Consider the following 18,671-nt stretch of genomic DNA (forward strand, 5'->3'; position numbering starts at 1 on the left):
ATGCATCTCAATACATGAACATATCACAAGTTTTTTTTTCATTCCTTCACCTCTCAAAGTTAAAATCATATTCATAATGTGAAATATTTCATTTAAATCAACTGTGTGAGATTCAGCTTCAGTCAATCTCACAAAATCTTGAACTGGTTTTGCTTCACAAGGCTGTTGTTACTCCTGTTACTTGCACAAGTTCTTAGTTTTTAGTGCACGTTCTCCTTCCACTCAACTTTCTGTTTATACATTTATATTCTTCTTCAGTTTGGCATCTTTTGTGACTCGTCCTCTATGTGGACGGTGTCGATGAACGACTTCTCCATGACTCTCAAAAGCATTTCTGCATTAGAAGATGCTAAAAATTAGTTCCGTGACTCCATATGCACTTAAGATTTTGAAATGATGAAAATAAATGAACTTTTTATAGTAATTCGTTGAATTTTACTTGATCATTGTAGTACAATTATAATAACTGTACATTGAAATATAACATGATGCTTTAAGCCTGACCACATGAATTTGTGACTTTAGTCCAGTTGCAACATTTGACGACAAAGCAGTAGAAAATCTTTTATTATAAATTTTCAACACGTACGTTCTTGGTCCCCAGCAGTAAAAAGGCACGATCGATTACAGTATTGATCAGGAACAAGAATCCCACAGGACTGGTGGGAAACTGATAGGTCTGTATTCACAGATATAAAAGGTGCAGAAGCCCCCCTCAGACGGACCCTTTCAGTTTGGTGCGAGGGTTCAGCGACTCTGTGCCTCCCTCCGCCACGTCAGTCCCTGCAGCTTCTTCCCAATTCAGTCGATAGTTTTCCATTAGGACGGGAAGGCTGTCAAAGCAACCTGTGACCTCCTCTCACCCCGTCGGAGCCCATTGGCCTCTGATGTGCGTATCAATATGAATTTCATCCCTTTGTACCCATCAGCTGCGAATCCCAATGTCCATTAGTCTCGAGTATCTTCTTCCTCCAACTTGTACTATTGATTTTCGTGTGTCTTTTTGTTCAGAACATGTAGAAGGATCTTAAAGACGAGGGCCGCTCCATATGCCCCGAGTCTTTCACCGGGACATCAAAAATTATCCTCACTCTGCTAATTAAGTAACTTGTCCCTGCTGATATGCCACTTTCTCTCTTATTACCACTGGGTTTCCTCAGCGCAGACTTTTGGACGGGGGGGATCAGATGACATGATGGACCAGAGCTCTGACCTTCTAGGTCAGAGCTTTTCATCTCAGAGGCCACAAAGATATGACCTGTTGTCATACAGAGGGACATCACAACATGTTACTTCCCTGGAGACGTCTGGACTCATCCAGTACCAAAAGGTGCCATGTTGGTCTGATATGAGATACAATGGACCTTTTCTTCCTGCTCTACTTTTCAGTAGCTATATACAGTTACATATGAATAAATATATTTGACTTTATTGTATAATATTTAGGATTAAATTGGAGTAGTGGTGCTTAAACCTTATCCACTGCAGGGCAAAATCAGTAAGTCAACTTAAAAAGGCAATATTTTAATAAAACAAAGCAGAATATTACACATTATTGTAGGTTCGAAAAACTATCTCTGACTTTTGTCTTTATTTATAAAAGGGTTTACAATTTCCTAACTCTTTGGTTCAGGTTTTTCTCTTTTGTTGGTCCAAAAAAAGGAGGTTTAACATTTAATATCAGTATTAAATGTCAACCTTACTTCAATGCCGTTCAGTTTCTAGTTACAAATAACTATATAATATGTAAAATAATTTGGCAGCACTTCATTTGACGTGGTGTGCATAAGACTGACATGACACTGTCATAAACGTGACATAACACCCGTCATGAAGATGAAGGAGTTGCATTAAAACTTGTACTAAAAGTCCATTAAAATGGTCAACTTTACATTAAAAGTGTCATAATTTACCGAATGACACTTTATGACAACAGTCGTAAACACTGATGAAGACTCCTTCATCTTCATGACGGGTCACGTTTATGACAGTGTCATGTCAGTTTTATGCACACCCCGTCAAATAAAGTGTTACCTATCAGTTTAGAAATGAGCAAAGTGAGTTTATCCATGTAGAATAATTATGAATTACGGAAACAGCTATAGTAATTAAGCAGAACACTACATTCTTTTTCTTGACTTTTCATTGGACTTCCTGCTCCTCCAAGAAGGTATTTGCCTTTTCGTCACAGTCTGCTGCTCTGACATCTTAGCTAATAGGGGCTATTGGAGCTGAGCCAGAGATTTCTTGATGCAGGGAAGGACTTCCTAGAGGAGGAAGATGTATAACCTTTGGCTTTATTTGTGTCGTTGCCACTCGTGCAAGACCTTTTCATCAGATCTAGTCATTGTAATCCCTGAGCCCCTATTCAATTTGCAGAGGCACCATGTCACTGCAGACCACTAAAGCCGAAGGAATTAATGGATCAATAAGCCCTTTGAAAGCCTGGTGGGACGGTCCTGGTCCCAGCAGTTGCTATCCAGTTACGGGTCATAATGAATGGGGTGTTGTTTATGTTGTAAAGCGCAGCGTCACTGAGCCCTTTGAACAAACCACCGAAGCAGAGCTTAGTCACAGCTAAAGAGTTTTCAGGCGCGGATGGGATCGGATCAGATGAAAACTTTTCGCATGTGGGTCAAGAGATTACCCAGAAAAACGACAGGATGCTATTTTGATCCAGTCTCTTGGCTATTGTTTAATCATGAACTTTGACCCTATCGGCCTGTGGTGCTTTAGATGGTCTGCGTTCTTTGGTCGTCCATGTTCTCTTGGAGTAAGTTTGGCTGACCAGCAGCAGTTTGCCACAGTTTAATGGTTTCTCCGTTGTGGGTAATGGCTTTCTCTGAGGTTAGCCTTAGAAATGGCTTTGTGACCCTTTCTTTCCAAAACTGACGGATGTCAGTAACTTTGTCTTTAGAACAGGAAGTGATGTGTCACTTTTTCCCCTTTCCAATTAAAAACTTTTTTTTATTGGATTTTACATGTAATTTTAACTTTTTGCACATTAACAGAGAGAATGAAAAAGAAAGACTAATATGATTTTAGCCCTGCAAGAAAGGTAATATGATACAAATTTAAAATAAAGCAAAAAATAATAAACCACTATCACTACCAAAATTATAGTGTTGTTCTTTTCAGCCAAAGATCTGCCTTGTCTTGTGTTATAGTTACATTACTGAAGGTTTCAACTGGATAGAAATACCCCTAAGAAAGGAGTTCAGGAGTTTAAGTGAATATCTGAGTTTCTAAAGTTTAAGACAACCCATAATATCACTTGCGACCACTCTGGTCTTTTACTCTGCTCCATATTGTCTAGTTTTGTTGCTTGATTTTACGGGTCTGGCAGGAATCAGGCCTGATCAGGTGTGATCAGTGAAATTACAACTCATCTTTTCAAGAAATGTGGTTAATTACAATTCATGGTTTTCAGCAATTACGTTTTCACAAAGGGCCAAGTGGGTTTGAATAGCTTTTTTTTTTTCCCCCAATGCAAATGAAGTCATAAATTGAAAACTGCATTTTGTATTTATCTTTCTTTTATGTGGGGTTTTTACAGATTATTAAACACCACCGGTTGGTAAAATCTCTAAATTTAACCGGCTTGCTGGGGTTTTTTTTTCTCACCTTTTGGGCATAAATTTAGCCCAGTGGTCATTGAACGAGAGGCGGGATGCATCCTGGACAGAGAGACGCCACACAAATAATCATCCACAACACCGCTGACAAATAAGAGAAATTTAGAGTGGCCACATCCTCACAATATAGTTTTTGTCAACCGTCCAGCACGTGCGCAGCCTGTGTGCAGTTTTTACTTAACAACCTTTAATAGTCTGTTACAGCAATTAAGGCTCAGTCTCGCACATCGTTAAGTTGAGTCATGACAGTTTAGTAGCTGGACCTGATCCAATCTTTCTTGAGGCGTCATAAACAGTAATTGCCAGTCATCACAAATCCCATCTGAGAAAGCATGCAGAAAGCCCCCGGCCAAACAGCCTCGTTGTTTTTACTTTCCTGCTACGAGGCCGTAGCTGCGTGGCTCATCAGCAACCGTCCGAACACTCGCATCCTGTTAAGAACGGGACCAATGATTTATATGAAAAGCTCAGTCGAATAATTACCAGACGGAGCTTAATAACTCTTGTATGAATATCATTGTTTTCAATGTTTTCAAACTTTAAAAGCATTCATATCAGTAAAAATTGTTTTTTTCAGTTTTCATTGTTGCAACCATAAATTTTAATGTATTTTACAGGGATTTTAAATTAGAGACAGTTGAATGAAATATGTTTTCTATTTTGTAACAATTTAGTACCATTTGCATGTAAGAAGTTAATTTAGAAAAGGGTGGTGTGCTTTTGTGCGTAGTTCACTTTTTTTTAATTTTATTTCCTTTAACAAAGTCCAGTACAACTAATGGCGTCAAGCTCTCACCTATTCAGTGAACGGAGTTCTCATGTGTGTAATATAATCTCTGTTCTGCGAACGCCTCAAAGATTTCCAAGAGAACTTTATTGAAGGAAAAATTCTTGGCGACTATCACAGCTGAGTTCAGGGGAAACTGATGATGAGGAGACCGCTGTTTCAAATCCAAACTGCAGTTCAAGTTCCTGTATTAGCATCAAAGTCCATAGAAATCCATGTCCCACAGAAGCATATAGAATGGATATTGTTTTATACTATATAAAATCTGGCCTTGATGGGTGAGTGGGAAAAAGAAAATTCTTGTTAAAGAAAGTCAGAAGACGTCCAGGTTGGCACCAACAATGTACGGGACTCAGCAAAAACCTTTTGAAAGCTGCTAAAGCTGAAAATGGTTGGAAAGCAGTTCCAACCATTTAAGCAGGATATTTATCCTGCTTAAATATCCTATTTAAGCAGGATATAAACTGCTTAAATAGTTCATATTTAAGCAGAACAATCAGGTGTTAGAAAGGTCTAGTCAAAGTCGAGCCCTAAATAGAATTGAGAATCCCTTGTGGTACTTGAAAAATCAGTTCTCACAGATGATTTCTGTCAAATCTGATTTAGCTTAAGCTACTTTGAGAAAAAAAAAGTACAATAAGATGAAATGTTAGTTATTTGCAAGTTGTGATGTTAGATTTTACACAACAGTGCTCTCCGTCCGTACAGTTCACACAAAATGAGAACCATGTGTTCATGTAGCTCCTGGTTGGAGTTGGGAAACATGGAAGAAGACACTCTTAAGTTACAGATCAGTCCAGATCTTTACTTGTCTTTAAAAAAAACATATCTGCTCCTCCGTATGGCATTTAGTCAAATGCTCGTATTAAACTACATCACAATTTTTTCTTTCCCCCCCCACTGATCGATTTCTCCAAATGAGCGCACACCGACTACACGCGCCTTGGCTGTCTGTCTTACCAGGTCTAGATTTTAATGGATCTTTTTTCGCCTGTGACAGATGAGGCTGTGGGGTTTCAGTCTGGCTCGGGGCAGACTGCTCGCAGCCGCTGGGGTCATTTGAACCTTGTGGTTGCAGATGAGAGAGAGTGCTGAGACGCAAAGAGCCAACGCTGCGTTCACAAGCGTCCGACAGAGGGAGAGTCAGGAAGTCTGGCGACTGTAAACACCACCGGAGCATCCACACCAGCCATCCTCTCTCTCTCTCACACACACACACACACACACACACACACACACACACACACACACACACACACACACACACACACACACACACCCACTCATCAACTCTGAAGACACACTATCGCCCACACTGAGCTGTTCTGTTCATATAATCCCTTAATACACTGTATCATTCTTACCAGACTTACAACAACAATAAAACCAAAGTATGTACAGAAACTTTAAACTTACTTGTAATTACAGCTTTATAAAAATATCATCAGACGTGCTAAGTGTAACTTCACTGCTGAAAAACATTAATTTAAATTAAAATATTTATTTATGGGATTTCTTTGGATATATGCCCACCAAATTATTTTTAGAATACGCACACACACGCACACACACACACAGAAGTAACTCTTTTACAATACAACTAATATTTGAATAAGAAAAAAATCTTAATCATTGATCTCATTAATATTTAGCCTGTTTTGTTTTCTTTTCTTTCCTGAGTCTACTGTCCGGTTTATACTTTCCAGTTCGGTTTAAATTAATATTTCTTTGTATAACGCTACGGATCAGAAACGGATTTCTATTTTTCACCTCCGAGGCAGAAATTATATTTGGTTCAAAATGTTGTGAAAGGTAATATTCTACATTTGAGTTCCTCTTGGTTCTATCTGTGGCTCTTTAAGTTTACACTAATCCAAGCATATTGTCCCATTATCCTTTGATAGTCAAAGCATGATCCATAATTACTGGCACCCCTAGTAAAAATGTTAATAAAAGTCATTAAATGTTTCTGTTTATAGATGCTAGGTGACACTAAGTTCCTCTTTGCTGCAGTTTTCTAAAAAGAAACCTTTTTTTAAAAAACCTTTTTTCACCTCTTCACTATGAACGGTATCAACACCGAGCGAGTAGCTTGCTCTTGTCCGGGGCGTCTGCCTCACTTGAATGTTCCCTTGTCTTCTCCCTTTTGAGTAGGAAATGAGTGTCTGTATTGCATTTTATTGAGCAAAAATAGAAAATCACGAATTTCTTAGCAACTTGAGGAAAAGCAAAAGTCTACATGATAAAAATAGATCTGCTAAGTTTATTTCATAGTGATGACACCAAATGAATCCATTAAACACATTTAATGTTTTATGTTCGCCGCTTAGTATTTGTTCTCAGTTTTTAAAGTTGATATTTTGCTAAGTTCTTTAGTGTGATTTAGATTATTCTACTAAATCAATAAATAAATGAAAATAAATTAACATGGGGTCCCTCTGTACATCTGTATTGTGGATGTTGATAATTATGGAGAAAAATGAACCCCAGCCTACATTAACAAATTAACCCAAAGTTATGCTTTTCATCTGAAACTGAGCAAAGTTAAAATTTTAAGAGCAAACGGCCGGATTGTAGGAAAGCTGATTCGTAAGCCTATTAGTTAAATATTCCTTCTTGCTAATAGTTGTCTGGCGTTTAGTTTAAATGGCTTCATCAAGGGTCTTAAAGTAAATATTCTAGCATAGATTAATGCAAAGGAAAGAAAAAAGAAAGAAATTGAGTGGAGTAAAACAATATCTATGACTTTTTAACTTATTTTTTACAGTTCAAACTCAAAAATGAGCCTCGGTTTGACATTAGAAAACAAAAACTTTGTTCTTTTGGGGGGGTTTTTTCTTCTTTTTTGGGCAAAGGATGCAAGCGCACACAGCAAAAGGTAAAAAAGACAGGAATTCAGCAGAAACAACAAGCGATCTGCAGGCACACTAAGTGGGTGAATGAGCAGGTTAACAGTGACGGGGCCTTGAATGGCTGTGACAGGGAGAAAGCAGCGAGAGGCTCCAGCACTGAAGGGACAAGTGACCCGGAAACGCCGAGTAAAGTGCGGCTCGCCCCGGCCTCTTTAGAGAAAGAGGAAAAAAAAAAATCTGTGCAGAAGCATCGTGGTGAGTCTGCTTAAAACACACATTTCGCCCGCTTCCCTCAGTGTTTTCGAACCAACAACACAAGGAAGAGTTTGTTTTTCTGTGCCAGTTCCTGCTCACGAATGTGTGGCAGCATTACACACAAACTCACTTAAACTCCAGAATATATTAGCCCTTTGGAGTCTAATTGACCTCAGATCACTGTGTGTGAGAGAGAGAGAGCGCCGTTTGTGTAAGTTTTTATGTTCCAGTGTACAGTTTTATATTCTGCCAAAACCCTATAAACATAATTAACTCCACAGTATGCACATGGAGTTTATCACAGAGGGAAAAGTGCCTTTTAATTATTTCTTCAGCTCCAAAAAAATAAACTCAAATTTTTATGGGGAACTGTTAAAAAAGGGTTCAATTTAGAGATTCAGATTAAAGATGTTTTCTAGTAATGATTATCATAACCTTATTTCATTTCTCATACTTGGACACAGCTCACTTAGCACCACCTCCATTTAATTAACAGTGATTGTGAATATTTCAGTCTAAACTGCTTCACAATAGATGTAGGAAAAACAAGAACTTTGCCACTTATAATATTTGCAAGTGGAAGTTTTTCCTTTAATCTTAAAAACTTTATAATTACAAAGAAAGCAGCTCTTTTAACCTTACCTAGTCACTTTGTAACTTTAAAATAAATTTTTTTTGCTGTTTTATCTCTTGGATGTTTTAATCTAAATGAATGAGTTTAAACAATACAGTAACTGTTGCCAAAAACCTGACAGTTAAAATAAAATGTAACTTTTTTTTACGTTGTCAAAAATTAAAATGAGACCATGGGATTTATGTTTGGCTTTCTCAGCCTCACGCTGACTTAAGCTGTAACAAACACAATATAGTAGAAACGTTAGGTGTGTAAAAAATATATATATTTTTGTCGGGTTTACTTTGAGTACTTATGCACTGGTTCCCCTTGGAAAGAGTGGGGAAAACAAAAAACAAAAAAAAAAACTTTCTTCTGCAACAAGTCCGTCTGCACATACTTGTAAATGTGCAGCCAGGCGGGTTTTCCGTTCAAACAGCGGCGATGGTATGGATTGCATATATTCCACATTTTATTGCAAAATTCTTTGTCATGATTAGAACTGCGTTCACAGTTTAACAGTCTTATCAAATGTAAAGTGAACAGAAACTTAACACAAACAATAAGGCCTTGTATAAATACACAAAATCAGAAGCGCGCTCACACACACACACACACACACGCACACACACACACACACACACACACACACACACACACACACACACACACACACGCACGCAGTGAAGTATTATTGCGGGGTAACAAAGATGATGTATTACTTGGTACATTCGATCAAATGAGATTTGATACATGCTCCTTTACTGTGAAGATGATGAACTCCAACAACAGCGATGATGATGATGATGATAATAATAATAATAATAATAATAATAATGAAAAGAAAAAAGTGGCACATGCATGTTTGGGACTTGTTGATGAGAAATCCTTTGAACCAGGCCGGAGATTTAATTAAAATAATAATAACAATATAATAAACTGATCGCAGATGATTGTCTCCTGTAGTGTCCAAGAAAAAAACCCCACTCAGTCTCCGTCAAACAGGCCAAAATATTTGGCAGAGTTGGAGAAGTAGATGTAAGGCGCGGCGTTCGCGGTCGGATACACGACGGGGAAAGGCATGGGTAACAAACATCCGCCCAGCAGGCTGCTGTCTTTGTAAAAACTCGGTAGCTGCGTGTTTTTCCCCGCCTCGGCGAAGTGTTCCGCGGCCAGCGGGCCCTCCATGTCCGTGGACAGCTGTCTTTTGAGCTTGTTGCGGCGGTTCTGGAACCAGATCTTCACCTGGGTCTCCGTGAGCTGCAGCGAGCTGGCGAGGCACGCCCTCTCCGAGCTGCTCAGGTAGCGCTTCATGTCGAAGGTGGCCTCCAGCTGGAAGATCTGCCTCTTGGAGAAGATGGTGCGGGTCTTCTTCTTGACCGCGGCTTTGGTGTCGGCGGCGGACTGCTGCTGCTGCTGCTGCTGCTGCTGCGGCTCGGGGCCGTGCGCGCCTTGCGCCTCCGGAGAGGAGGCAGCGGTGAGCGGCGCGGCGCTCTCCCCTCGCTCCGCTGAATGGACTGTGGGATTCACTGTGTAGAGAGGTGACGAAATACTCTTTACACCCTTTACAGATTAAATAAAAGTGCGCTTTCATGCTTTAATGCATAAATTATGTTGCTAAAAAAAAAAAAAAGCCTGTTCGTTATTTTATTTATTAAAAGTAGAGAAATATTGGGAGTCACCTGTCTCGTCTGACTCGCTGTCATCCTTCTTCGGGACGTCCCACAGCTCCTCGCATCTCCTCTGAAAATCACTCCTACTCTCAGTGTCCCTCTGCTCCTTCAAGGCGTCCAAACTCGCGCCGTCTTGCCGCTGCTTCAGGTTTAAGATGCTGTCTATGGTGAATGTGAAACATGCGCTCCGACTCGGCCCGTCCTCTTTGCTCATATTCTCGGGCATCTCATGCGCTCCTGCTGGGTTCCGCACTCGGAGTCTCCGAGCCGCATCGCTCCCCTTCCACCGCTGAGACTGGCACGCGCAGGAGCCGGTGATCCCGGAAGGGTGCGGGATCAGCAGCTCCTGATTGGTGGAGTTGAGGGAGCAGACGAGAGGCGGGATCAGCGTTCACGTCGGGTCGCCATATTGTAGCCTAAAACATTTTTTTTTTTTTTAAGCCATAAAAATAAATGTGTTGTTTCCTGTCGAATAGTGCAAATTAAATTCAGATTAGATTGAACTCAGAGCTCAGTCTTGGTAATTAAAGGCACCATTGACATTAAATTGTGTTGTTCAAGATTTTTCAAAACTCAAACTGAAATTTTGACAGGATTATTATTTTTTTTTTCGGATAATCTAAAAATGAGTTCAAGGCGTCAAGGTGTTCTGTTTTTTTTTTAAGAACCGTGCAGATCTGAACTCTGAACTCCTTCATCTGAATTTCAGTTCAGTTTATGCTCATATTGGTTCATACACACTCATCCAAAACACATGGAAGCTGTTGTGCATCTTGGTGCATACATTTTATTCACATTTGTGACTCAAAAAGTGTACAAAGGTCTGTATGAAAATCTTCTTAAATAACAAAATACGTAAAAAATAAAATAAATAAAAAAATAATAGGTGTGAGTCGTGATTACAATTATTGTTGTGAAAACTCATATAGTAAAATGTGCTTTTGTAACTGATTGATAGTGATTACATAGTAAGCATTTTAAGCGATGAAGAAATTTGGGAGATTATGTTGGAAGGTTTGTATGACTTAAACTGGCCTCCCAATGCGCTATGAAAAATGATTTCCCAGTTAATTTATTTTTGCTTTAATTATGAAAGCCAAACAAACTCCACTGATGATTGTATTTAATAAGGAAACAGTAGCTGTCCCTAGAAAGGTAATAAAATATCTTTTACTGTGTTTTAGTCAACCTTTTTCACAGAATTGTTAGTAATAAGCCACAATTGTTGTTTTTTAAGCACAAACGACGTGTTTATGATCATGCAATCTCAAATAGGTTCAAGTTGTAACTTTGACTAGTCCTGACTTGGACTAGGTCACTACAAAACTTTTACTTTTTCTTTTTCCTTAGACAGTCAGAGGTGAGATTGATAGTTGCTTTTTGAGATATTTTAGCCTAAGTTAAATATTCAATCAAGCGTATGTGGCTGGTAAAATAGAAATCGGCTTCTAAAACCGTTGATCGTCATAGTTGATTTATGATTTAAAGTGGAAAAAAAAATGTTTTCCCAGGTTGATCTGAGTAAGTTTTGACCCTTTTAATAAATGAAACCATCATTGAAAAAGACCATAATGTATTTTCATCAGGTTATATAAAAAACATCATGATCTGAAGTGTGAATAGTAATAGTATTAGTAAAAGAAACTACATTACAGTATTCACCAGCCATCTTAGATAATTGTCAGAGTGCTGCACATCTACAACATAAATCTTTTTCTTAAAATACTTCTATCGTATTAAGATCTTAAGACTGTGAAAGCCATAGTAATACAGTGAATTTATCATAATCTTGAAGAAGCCAGTTTGAGATTAAGTTTGAGGGGGGGGGCATAATCCTGCTGGGAGTTCCCATTAGAAGATGTCTGTGGTAATACTGACATAAAAGCAAAATAATCCCTGTTCACCAAGGATTATTCCAGTTAAATATATATTTATCTTATAGTTCAGATGGTTCAAAGATTCCAGATTCCTTACAAAAATGGAGAATATCGATATTCAGTAGCTCTATAAATTTACTTTAGTCCTGTATATCTGCTGACACGGTTCTCAACGCTGAGTAAGCCTTAATGGGACACAAAAATATCCAACAGAAAACTCAGTTGAGGTGTAAATGACAGAATTGTTATTTGTACCACTGGTGCCGTCCCATGACGGAATGCTGCCCTGGGCTGAGAACCAGGCTCCCTTCGCCTTTTTCCAAGAGAAATAGTTAAAAAATAAAAATCAGAGCATCTAAATTAGTGTGTTAGAATTGCTAATAGCGTCTCTTTACGTCCAAAGCTCCTTACATCATACCAGTCCTGTCATCGGTGGTGACATAAACATCAATTGGTGGGTGAGGTGTCCGGTCAGTGGGCAGGTGGGATCCGAGACCCCAATAACTGGCGGCGACACCTGAGACAGGCCGCCCAGAGTCAGAGGCGTGCCAATGTTCTCTCGGTACACCACGGGGACTCTGACGACCCTGTGGGCGGCGTAAGGTACGACGGCTCCACCGCTCTCTATGTCGGCGGTGATCTGGCGTTTCCACTTGTTCCTGCGGTTTTGAAACCAGATCTTGACCTGAGTCTCCGTGAGCTGCAGCGAGGCGGCCAGCCCGGCTCGCTCGGTGCTGCTCAGGTAGCGCTTCAGGTCGAAGGTGGACTCCAGCTGGAAGACCTGGGTACGGCTGAAGACGGTGCGCGTCTTCTTCTTCCGCAGCATTTTGACCTCACCTGTGAGCAGAAAGAGATTTTGTTTGTTTTGTCATAGTTGGGGTTTTTTGTTGTGAGAACCAGTATATCAGCCTGTAATGTATCATAGCCTTTTGGACCCGGAGACTTTATGCACCAGGTTCAATCAGGTGGACTTTTAAAAGATACGTCAGCAATTTTGAAAAAGTTGAACAAAATTGCCAAAAAGAAGACAATTTTTCAGTGTTTGAAGCATCAGAAAATCGTTTTCGTAAGTTATGACAAATTCAATTCCTTCTCAAAAAAAAGGAGAGAGAGATTGTTCACATTGTGGTCATAACTGACCTGTATCACAATTATCCTCCCCGAGGATGCAGGAAGACTGCACAGTTTCTTCCTCTTGGTCGTTTGTTAAACTATCGTCTCTCTTCTCCTCTGACTCGTCGCTCTCCTCCGCTGAATCTGGTAAAACTTGGCAATCCCCTCGTCTCCGTCTTGCATGGACCCCCCATTTATCTGTGACGCTGGACCCATAAAGATCTGTGGAGAAAAATCAGAGAAAAGAAAAAGTCATTACCTCAAAACAACATTTTCACCTGAGAAAAACACCGGCCTAATATTAGAGCAGACACACGATAAAATAAAAAATCTGGTAGCTTTATCTATTAAAATAATCTACATCTGGTTCAAAAATGTAATGTCCCATGATGGTCAGATTCTTAAAACTTGTCTATTTTTATTTTTGATAACAGATCCTACCTGAACATGTTGATTATAATTTAACTCAAATCTTTTTGGTCTCATTACAAATTGTCATACGATTTGCGGTTGATAAAAAAATTTCTCTTTGGAGCAAATTCTGAAGTTTGTATCCCCCTTTAGCAACGTAGCAAATGGTAAAGTTGGACTAGATCCAAAAGCTAAGCTACTTAGCTACTTAACCCTCAGGCAGTTGTCATTTTGTACAAGTAAAACTAATAAAAACTGAACCATTTTTCTTGAGTGAGTAAAGTTCAGAAATGTAAAAATAGCCAAGAGTGCTTAAAAAGTAGAAATTAAACTAATTTATTTAGGAGCCTTTTAGCCTTAGTGTTTGTACATTAAGCTATTTGTCCTCAGAAACAATCAAACATTGTTTAAGTTTTATTTTCTCCTTGCCAACTGGCCTAAATGGAAGCGACTAATTGGAGAGTTGGGTTGTTGATTCGTGGAGAAGCTTTCAGAAAAGGGTTATCCAGGTCATGTGTCGCAAACTAAGCTCTAAACATTATAAAGGTGAGGTGATGGGTAATTTCATTATCTTATTATAACACAAATGTTGTCTAAACTGGACAATTTTCACTGTTGCCATCGCCCCGGATACAATTATCCATGATTGTCTCTAATGAAAACAATCAGCTCTTCTATCTAGGACACTTAACCTTTATTACACTGATTAAGACAAATAAAAAAGTGATGTAAAAAAAAAACAACTGGAATTTTAAAATATTACTTGTTAATTCAAACATTTTAAAGACATCTATATTCATTTTAGTTGTTTTACATTAAAAAGAGACCAAAATCATGAATATTATGTGATGACGGCATTAAAATAGAGAGAAATAGTAATAAGCTATCTATTATCCATCCGTTATCTAAAACACTTGTACTTGCCGGGTCGTGAGGGGGGCTTGTGTCTGACTCCAGCAGCCATTGGGCAAGAGGCGGGGTACAGTAATAAACCTTTTGAATTTATTATGAGAAAGTGGCATGTGTACAATTTTTGTACCAAAAATTTCCTATGCAAACGCACTAACTAAATCATCTTAAACTCGGGGTTAAGAAGGTTAGCTTGCAAGTGACATTAGCATTAGCGCTATCAATAAACTAGCTTGATACAATCCCACCTTTTAGAAGGTTTCTCAGTCACAACACATTTTTCTGAGTTGATATATTCACTCATTATCAAATTTGGAATACTTTATTTACTTTAGAGGGAAAATTAGTTGTTTTCAATTTAACCCAGTTCAACTGTAAATCAAACATTGAAAATAAAAATACAATACAAAAGTAAAGAAAATGACACAGAAGAATAGAAACCGTGGGACGGGAGAAGTGGAGGCACCTGCTACTCTTGTCAATCTTTCTATTAACATTAATTTAACGGCACAGATGCTTTATTTATGAGGTGCAATATTTACGTTGACAAAACTTCATAAATGCCCACTCACTCCAGGCCACGCCTCCCTCTGTTTAGCCACATTGTTATAAAACTGCTGAAATTCTGTTTTCTCATCTGGTCTTGGTGTGCCAGCTCCTAGATTTTAGCCGAGGCACCTCATCTGGTCACCCCTCTGAAAACCTTCTGGAGGCGTCTCTGCTGTTCTCTGGACACAGCACACAATGAACGACAATAGCTATAGCTGACTGAACCGACATCTTCTGCTAAAAAATAACAAACTAAACGGTGGAGGTAAGGCGTGTTACCAACATAAAAGTAGCTGATTTATTCTTACTGGCTACTACAAAATTGTAATTTTAATGGACAGAATTTAATATCCTCCAAAAGTCATTTTTATAGTGCAGCTTTTTCGAGCCAGCAAAGAAAGGCGCAAGATGGGAACTCACCTGCGGTTTTCTGAAGCGGCCGTCCCGTTTCCAGCACCCTGCTGACCACCGGGAAGGGCGCAGCCCCCCAAACTTTGAACCCGGAGGTCTCCACTCTCTCTCCGGCCGAGGAATCCGCGCCGGATGTCCGCAGCAGATTCTCGATGTAAAAAGACGGAGCACCGAGTTGGGATCTCGGCGCCTTATCGTCTAACATTTCGACTTTTGCGCTTATGGATCCAGCTGGTTTTTGCACCTTAAAAAAATAAAAATAAAAATCCCGCGGATGAGAATATTATAAAATCCTTCCTGGGAGAGGCGTCAGTTCTTTCTGCTCCACGTAAATCATCGCGACGCACTACAAGAGGTCCCGTCCAGGCGCAAAACTCGCGTTGGGGTTGATCTGAGGACAGAAAGGCAGAGGTATTACTCCAAGAGAGAGAGAGGAAGAGAGAGAGAGAGCGAAAAGCTCCACAGCGTTGTTTCCTCGTAGCTTATCTCGCAGGCTGTGTGATAGTCCGCCGTCAGGGACAGCAGAGAAACTGGATTTAGGTCAATTAGGAGGAAAGGCACGCAGAGAGACGGTGATGTCCTCAGGGCTGGAGATGGAGAGAGCGACCCGAGGAATGGCACAGTACCGCCTATTGGTCGCATCTGTGCATGCACGCCTTCATTTTATAGTCTTTCTAAAAGTGATTTTTAGGAACAAGGGAAGCTTGTTTTTGTTCCAGTGGTAATTTTTCCACTTCTCCTTTGTTGTCTCCCCCCCCCCTCAGAAAACGTAATTGCACACAACAGGTGAAGACGGCAGGAAAAATGTCAAAGCAGCCGAGGGCCCAGAAAACCTTTTTATTGATCAGTCCTGGAGACTGTTTCGATATTTGGTTGACAATAAAGCTGCTAAAGCGAAAACATCTATTTTAAAATTTAACATATTTTATGTTAAACTTCCGCTTTGAGTGTTGTATGTATCTTTCTTCGGACAGGAAAAACAACAAAACGTCACATATGTGACGTGTTTGTTTGTTGCTTCAACATACAGAAATATGATATGAAACGTATTGTGAAGGTCACACACAGTTATTTTGATGCATTTTTGTGTCAATTATGATGTTTTTTTATATTTATTTACAACTAACGAAATTCAAGATGAGACATTTGACTCCTAAAAATATTTTTTCTTTACTATAAATGTTTGCTTGATGAAATGTTTTCCTGGTACCAACTTCAAAGTTTTTGTTTTTGTTTTTTTCCCCAAAAGTCACTTTTAATCTGACAAACAAGCCTATTGAAATATGATAGATAGATAAATATTGTATTCACTTTTGTACTTATTCTAACCAGTGTGTGATTGTATTTTTTCTTTTTCATTTTCTCTTTCTTTTTGTCTTATGATCTTTCTTTTTTCCTTCCTTCTTTCTTAATTAAGTCGTCTTGACAGCTCTGTTTGTGTTCCGTATTTTTTACAGTGTGTGTGTGCGTGTGTGTGCGTGTGTGTGTGTGTGTGTGTGTGTGTGTGTGTGTGTTCTAGTTTTTATCACCTCATGGGGACTTCAATCTGTTTACACACTCACGTCATGGGGACTTACTCCCTCGTGGGGACCTGACACAAAGTCCCCATAAGGGAAATCATTTTAAAATCGTTTTATAAGCCATTTTAAAGGTGCTGGTGAAGTTTTAGAAATGGCCCATAACACATGTTTTTCCGTCACTTTGTGTGTGTGTGTGTGACTCGATGCTGCCCCCATAAGGTTTCAGAGTGGTACTGCACCTCATTGGAATTCACACACTTTTCCAAATATGGTTGGGTTCTGCCTTCTTCCTGGTCCCCATAAGGAAGGTTATGGAAAGAACTTGAAATCATTTGGTTTAAATCACAATATCAACTTAGAAGATACAATCCACAACTGTAAATGAAAACAGACATTTTTTCTACAATGATTGACTCCACTGATTCAGTGTTTAGACTTTTGATACTGTGGAACTACCCATCATCAAGAATTGTTCATATGTATTTATATTGTCTGCCTAAAAAAGAGAAAAATACAAAAATGCGGTTAATTGTTTGAATTGATTAATAATTGGTGCTGTTTTTGTGTGTTTTGTATATTCTGGTTTATTTGGGTAAATGTATTGTTTTGGGAGGTGGTTGGATTTATTTACTCGTTTTAATAATTTTTCTCATCTCTTTGAGGTCACCTGGTCCTGTGTTGCGATGGTAGCGTGCCCATGAGCAAGGCTGACAAGGACCTGGTGTTTCCAATCAGCCTCATTGGAAAAATCCATTTTCTGAGAGGGGAGAGAGATGTATTTTGGATTTTGTTTGGGCCCAGATTGTTTTTGTTTCTAGTTTTGTTTGAGTTAATGGTAACTCTGTAGACACTTTTTAGGAATAGTTTAGTGCATATGTTTGTTCTTTATTTCTGAAAATATGAATGTCTCCACCCCTCTAATTAATCCTGGTGGGAGCCAATCCTTTAAAAGCCAGGTGGTTCAGATGAGGGGGAGATTCTCCCTCTTCTTGTTTTGACCAACATGTTAAGCTGTGAACTGAACTGAAATGTATGAAACTGAAGATAAACGAAAAAAATATTGAGAGCTCTAAAAACTCTAAATATAAAAAGTCTGGTTTCTTTTAAAGCGCAAACTAACACTCCCATTGTGGGCTATATCGGTCTGGACCTGTCCTGTTTTTATCCATATTTCTGCTGGCGAAATGCTTTTTCTGCACCTGCTGATTACATAGGGCAGGGGTGCCCAAAGTCAGTCCTCGAGGGCCAGCATCCTGCATGTTTTAGTTCTCTCCCTGGTGATAGTAACAACCTGTTCAGTATGTTAATGTTCTTTGTAGGCCTCTAATGAGCCATCATTTGAACCAGGTGTGTTAAACCAGGGAGAGAACTAAAACATGCAGGATGCCAGTTTTTATGTTCCAGCTCTATGGAATAAACTTCCTGCTCCAAGTCTATAAGTCTGCCCCTACTTTGAGTTTATTTAAAACAAGGTTAAATACCTTTTATTTGAAGTTGCCTATTCTTAAAATCTTATTTTTAAAGAATTTCCATTCATTCACTATATTTGAAATTCTAATGTTTACTTTGTCTATTTTTAATTTGCTTGATTTTTTTTCTTGTATGTTGTTTTTAACCTTTACCTGTTTTGTACAAGCACTTTGAATTGTCTCTGGCTGAAAAATGTTATAAATAAAGTTGCCTTGTCTTGCCTTGCAGTGCATAATACACTGGACAATGCACTGGGTATTATGCAGTGCATAATCCAATGCGCTGTATGTTATGCACTGCATTGTCCAGTGCATTGTCCAGTGTATTATGCACTGGATGATACAGGCCCTAAACAGCAGAGCAATAGAGGCTCAGATCTACCACACCAGACAAGACCCAAGGTGTAAGTTGTGCAAGGAGGCCCCTGAGACAGGCCAGCACATAACAGCAGGGTGCAAGATGCTGGCAGGGAAAGCGTACATGGAACAACATAACCAAGTAGAGGGCAAAGTGTACAGAAACATCTGTGCAGAATATGGACTGGAAGCCCCGAGATCAAAGTGGGGAACACCCCCAAAGGTGGTGGAGAATGACCG

The 18,671-nt window shown here is 39.3% G+C and overlaps 2 protein-coding genes and 1 long non-coding RNA gene across 3 annotated transcripts in view; 1 reads left to right on the forward strand and 2 right to left on the reverse strand.

Moving 5' to 3' along the window:
• The window catches only part of LOC108167224 (uncharacterized), a 74,408-nt gene that overhangs the window by 18,625 nt on the left and 37,112 nt on the right, over window positions 1-18,671 (forward strand). The gene's annotated exons all lie outside the window — the stretch shown is intronic.
• LOC103480443 (uncharacterized) lies at window positions 8,348-10,247 on the reverse strand. Its single transcript, XM_008435391.3, has 2 exons — window positions 9,825-10,247; window positions 8,348-9,671 (listed from the first exon to the last, which is right to left on the reverse strand). The coding sequence occupies exons 1-2, from the start codon at window positions 10,039-10,041 to the stop codon at window positions 9,130-9,132; spliced, it is 759 nt and encodes a 252-aa protein (XP_008433613.1). The 5' UTR covers window positions 10,042-10,247; the 3' UTR covers window positions 8,348-9,129.
• LOC103480444 (uncharacterized) lies at window positions 10,589-16,668 on the reverse strand. The gene is made up of 3 exons (XM_008435392.3): window positions 15,095-16,668; window positions 12,833-13,027; window positions 10,589-12,529 (listed from the first exon to the last, which is right to left on the reverse strand). Exons 1-3 carry the CDS (start codon window positions 15,288-15,290, stop codon window positions 12,105-12,107), a joined length of 816 nt encoding a protein of 271 aa, XP_008433614.1. The 5' UTR covers window positions 15,291-16,668; the 3' UTR covers window positions 10,589-12,104.

Source organism: Poecilia reticulata, chromosome 18 (genome assembly GCF_904066995.2).
Source record: "Poecilia reticulata chromosome 18, P_reticulata-male-v2, whole genome shotgun sequence".
NCBI lineage: Eukaryota > Metazoa > Chordata > Actinopteri > Cyprinodontiformes > Poeciliidae > Poecilia > Poecilia reticulata.

Bases quoted from the DNA above. Each gene is read 5' to 3' on its own strand.
- LOC103480444 (XM_008435392.3), bottom strand. From the start codon at position 15,290: ATGTTAGACGATAAGGCGCCGAGATCCCAACTCGGTGCTCCGTCTTTT. The intron at 13,028-15,094 runs GTGAGTTCCCAT...TTTTCTCCACAG, and splicing joins GCCGCTTCAGAAAACCGCAG to ATCTTTATGGGTCCAGCGTC. The intron at 12,530-12,832 runs GTCAGTTATGAC...TTCTGCTCACAG, and splicing joins GGAGGATAATTGTGATACAG to GTGAGGTCAAAATGCTGCGG.
- LOC103480443 (XM_008435391.3), bottom strand. From the start codon at position 10,041: ATGCCCGAGAATATGAGCAAAGAGGACGGGCCGAGTCGGAGCGCATGT. The intron at 9,672-9,824 runs GTGACTCCCAAT...CTCTCTACACAG, and splicing joins CAGCGAGTCAGACGAGACAG to TGAATCCCACAGTCCATTCA.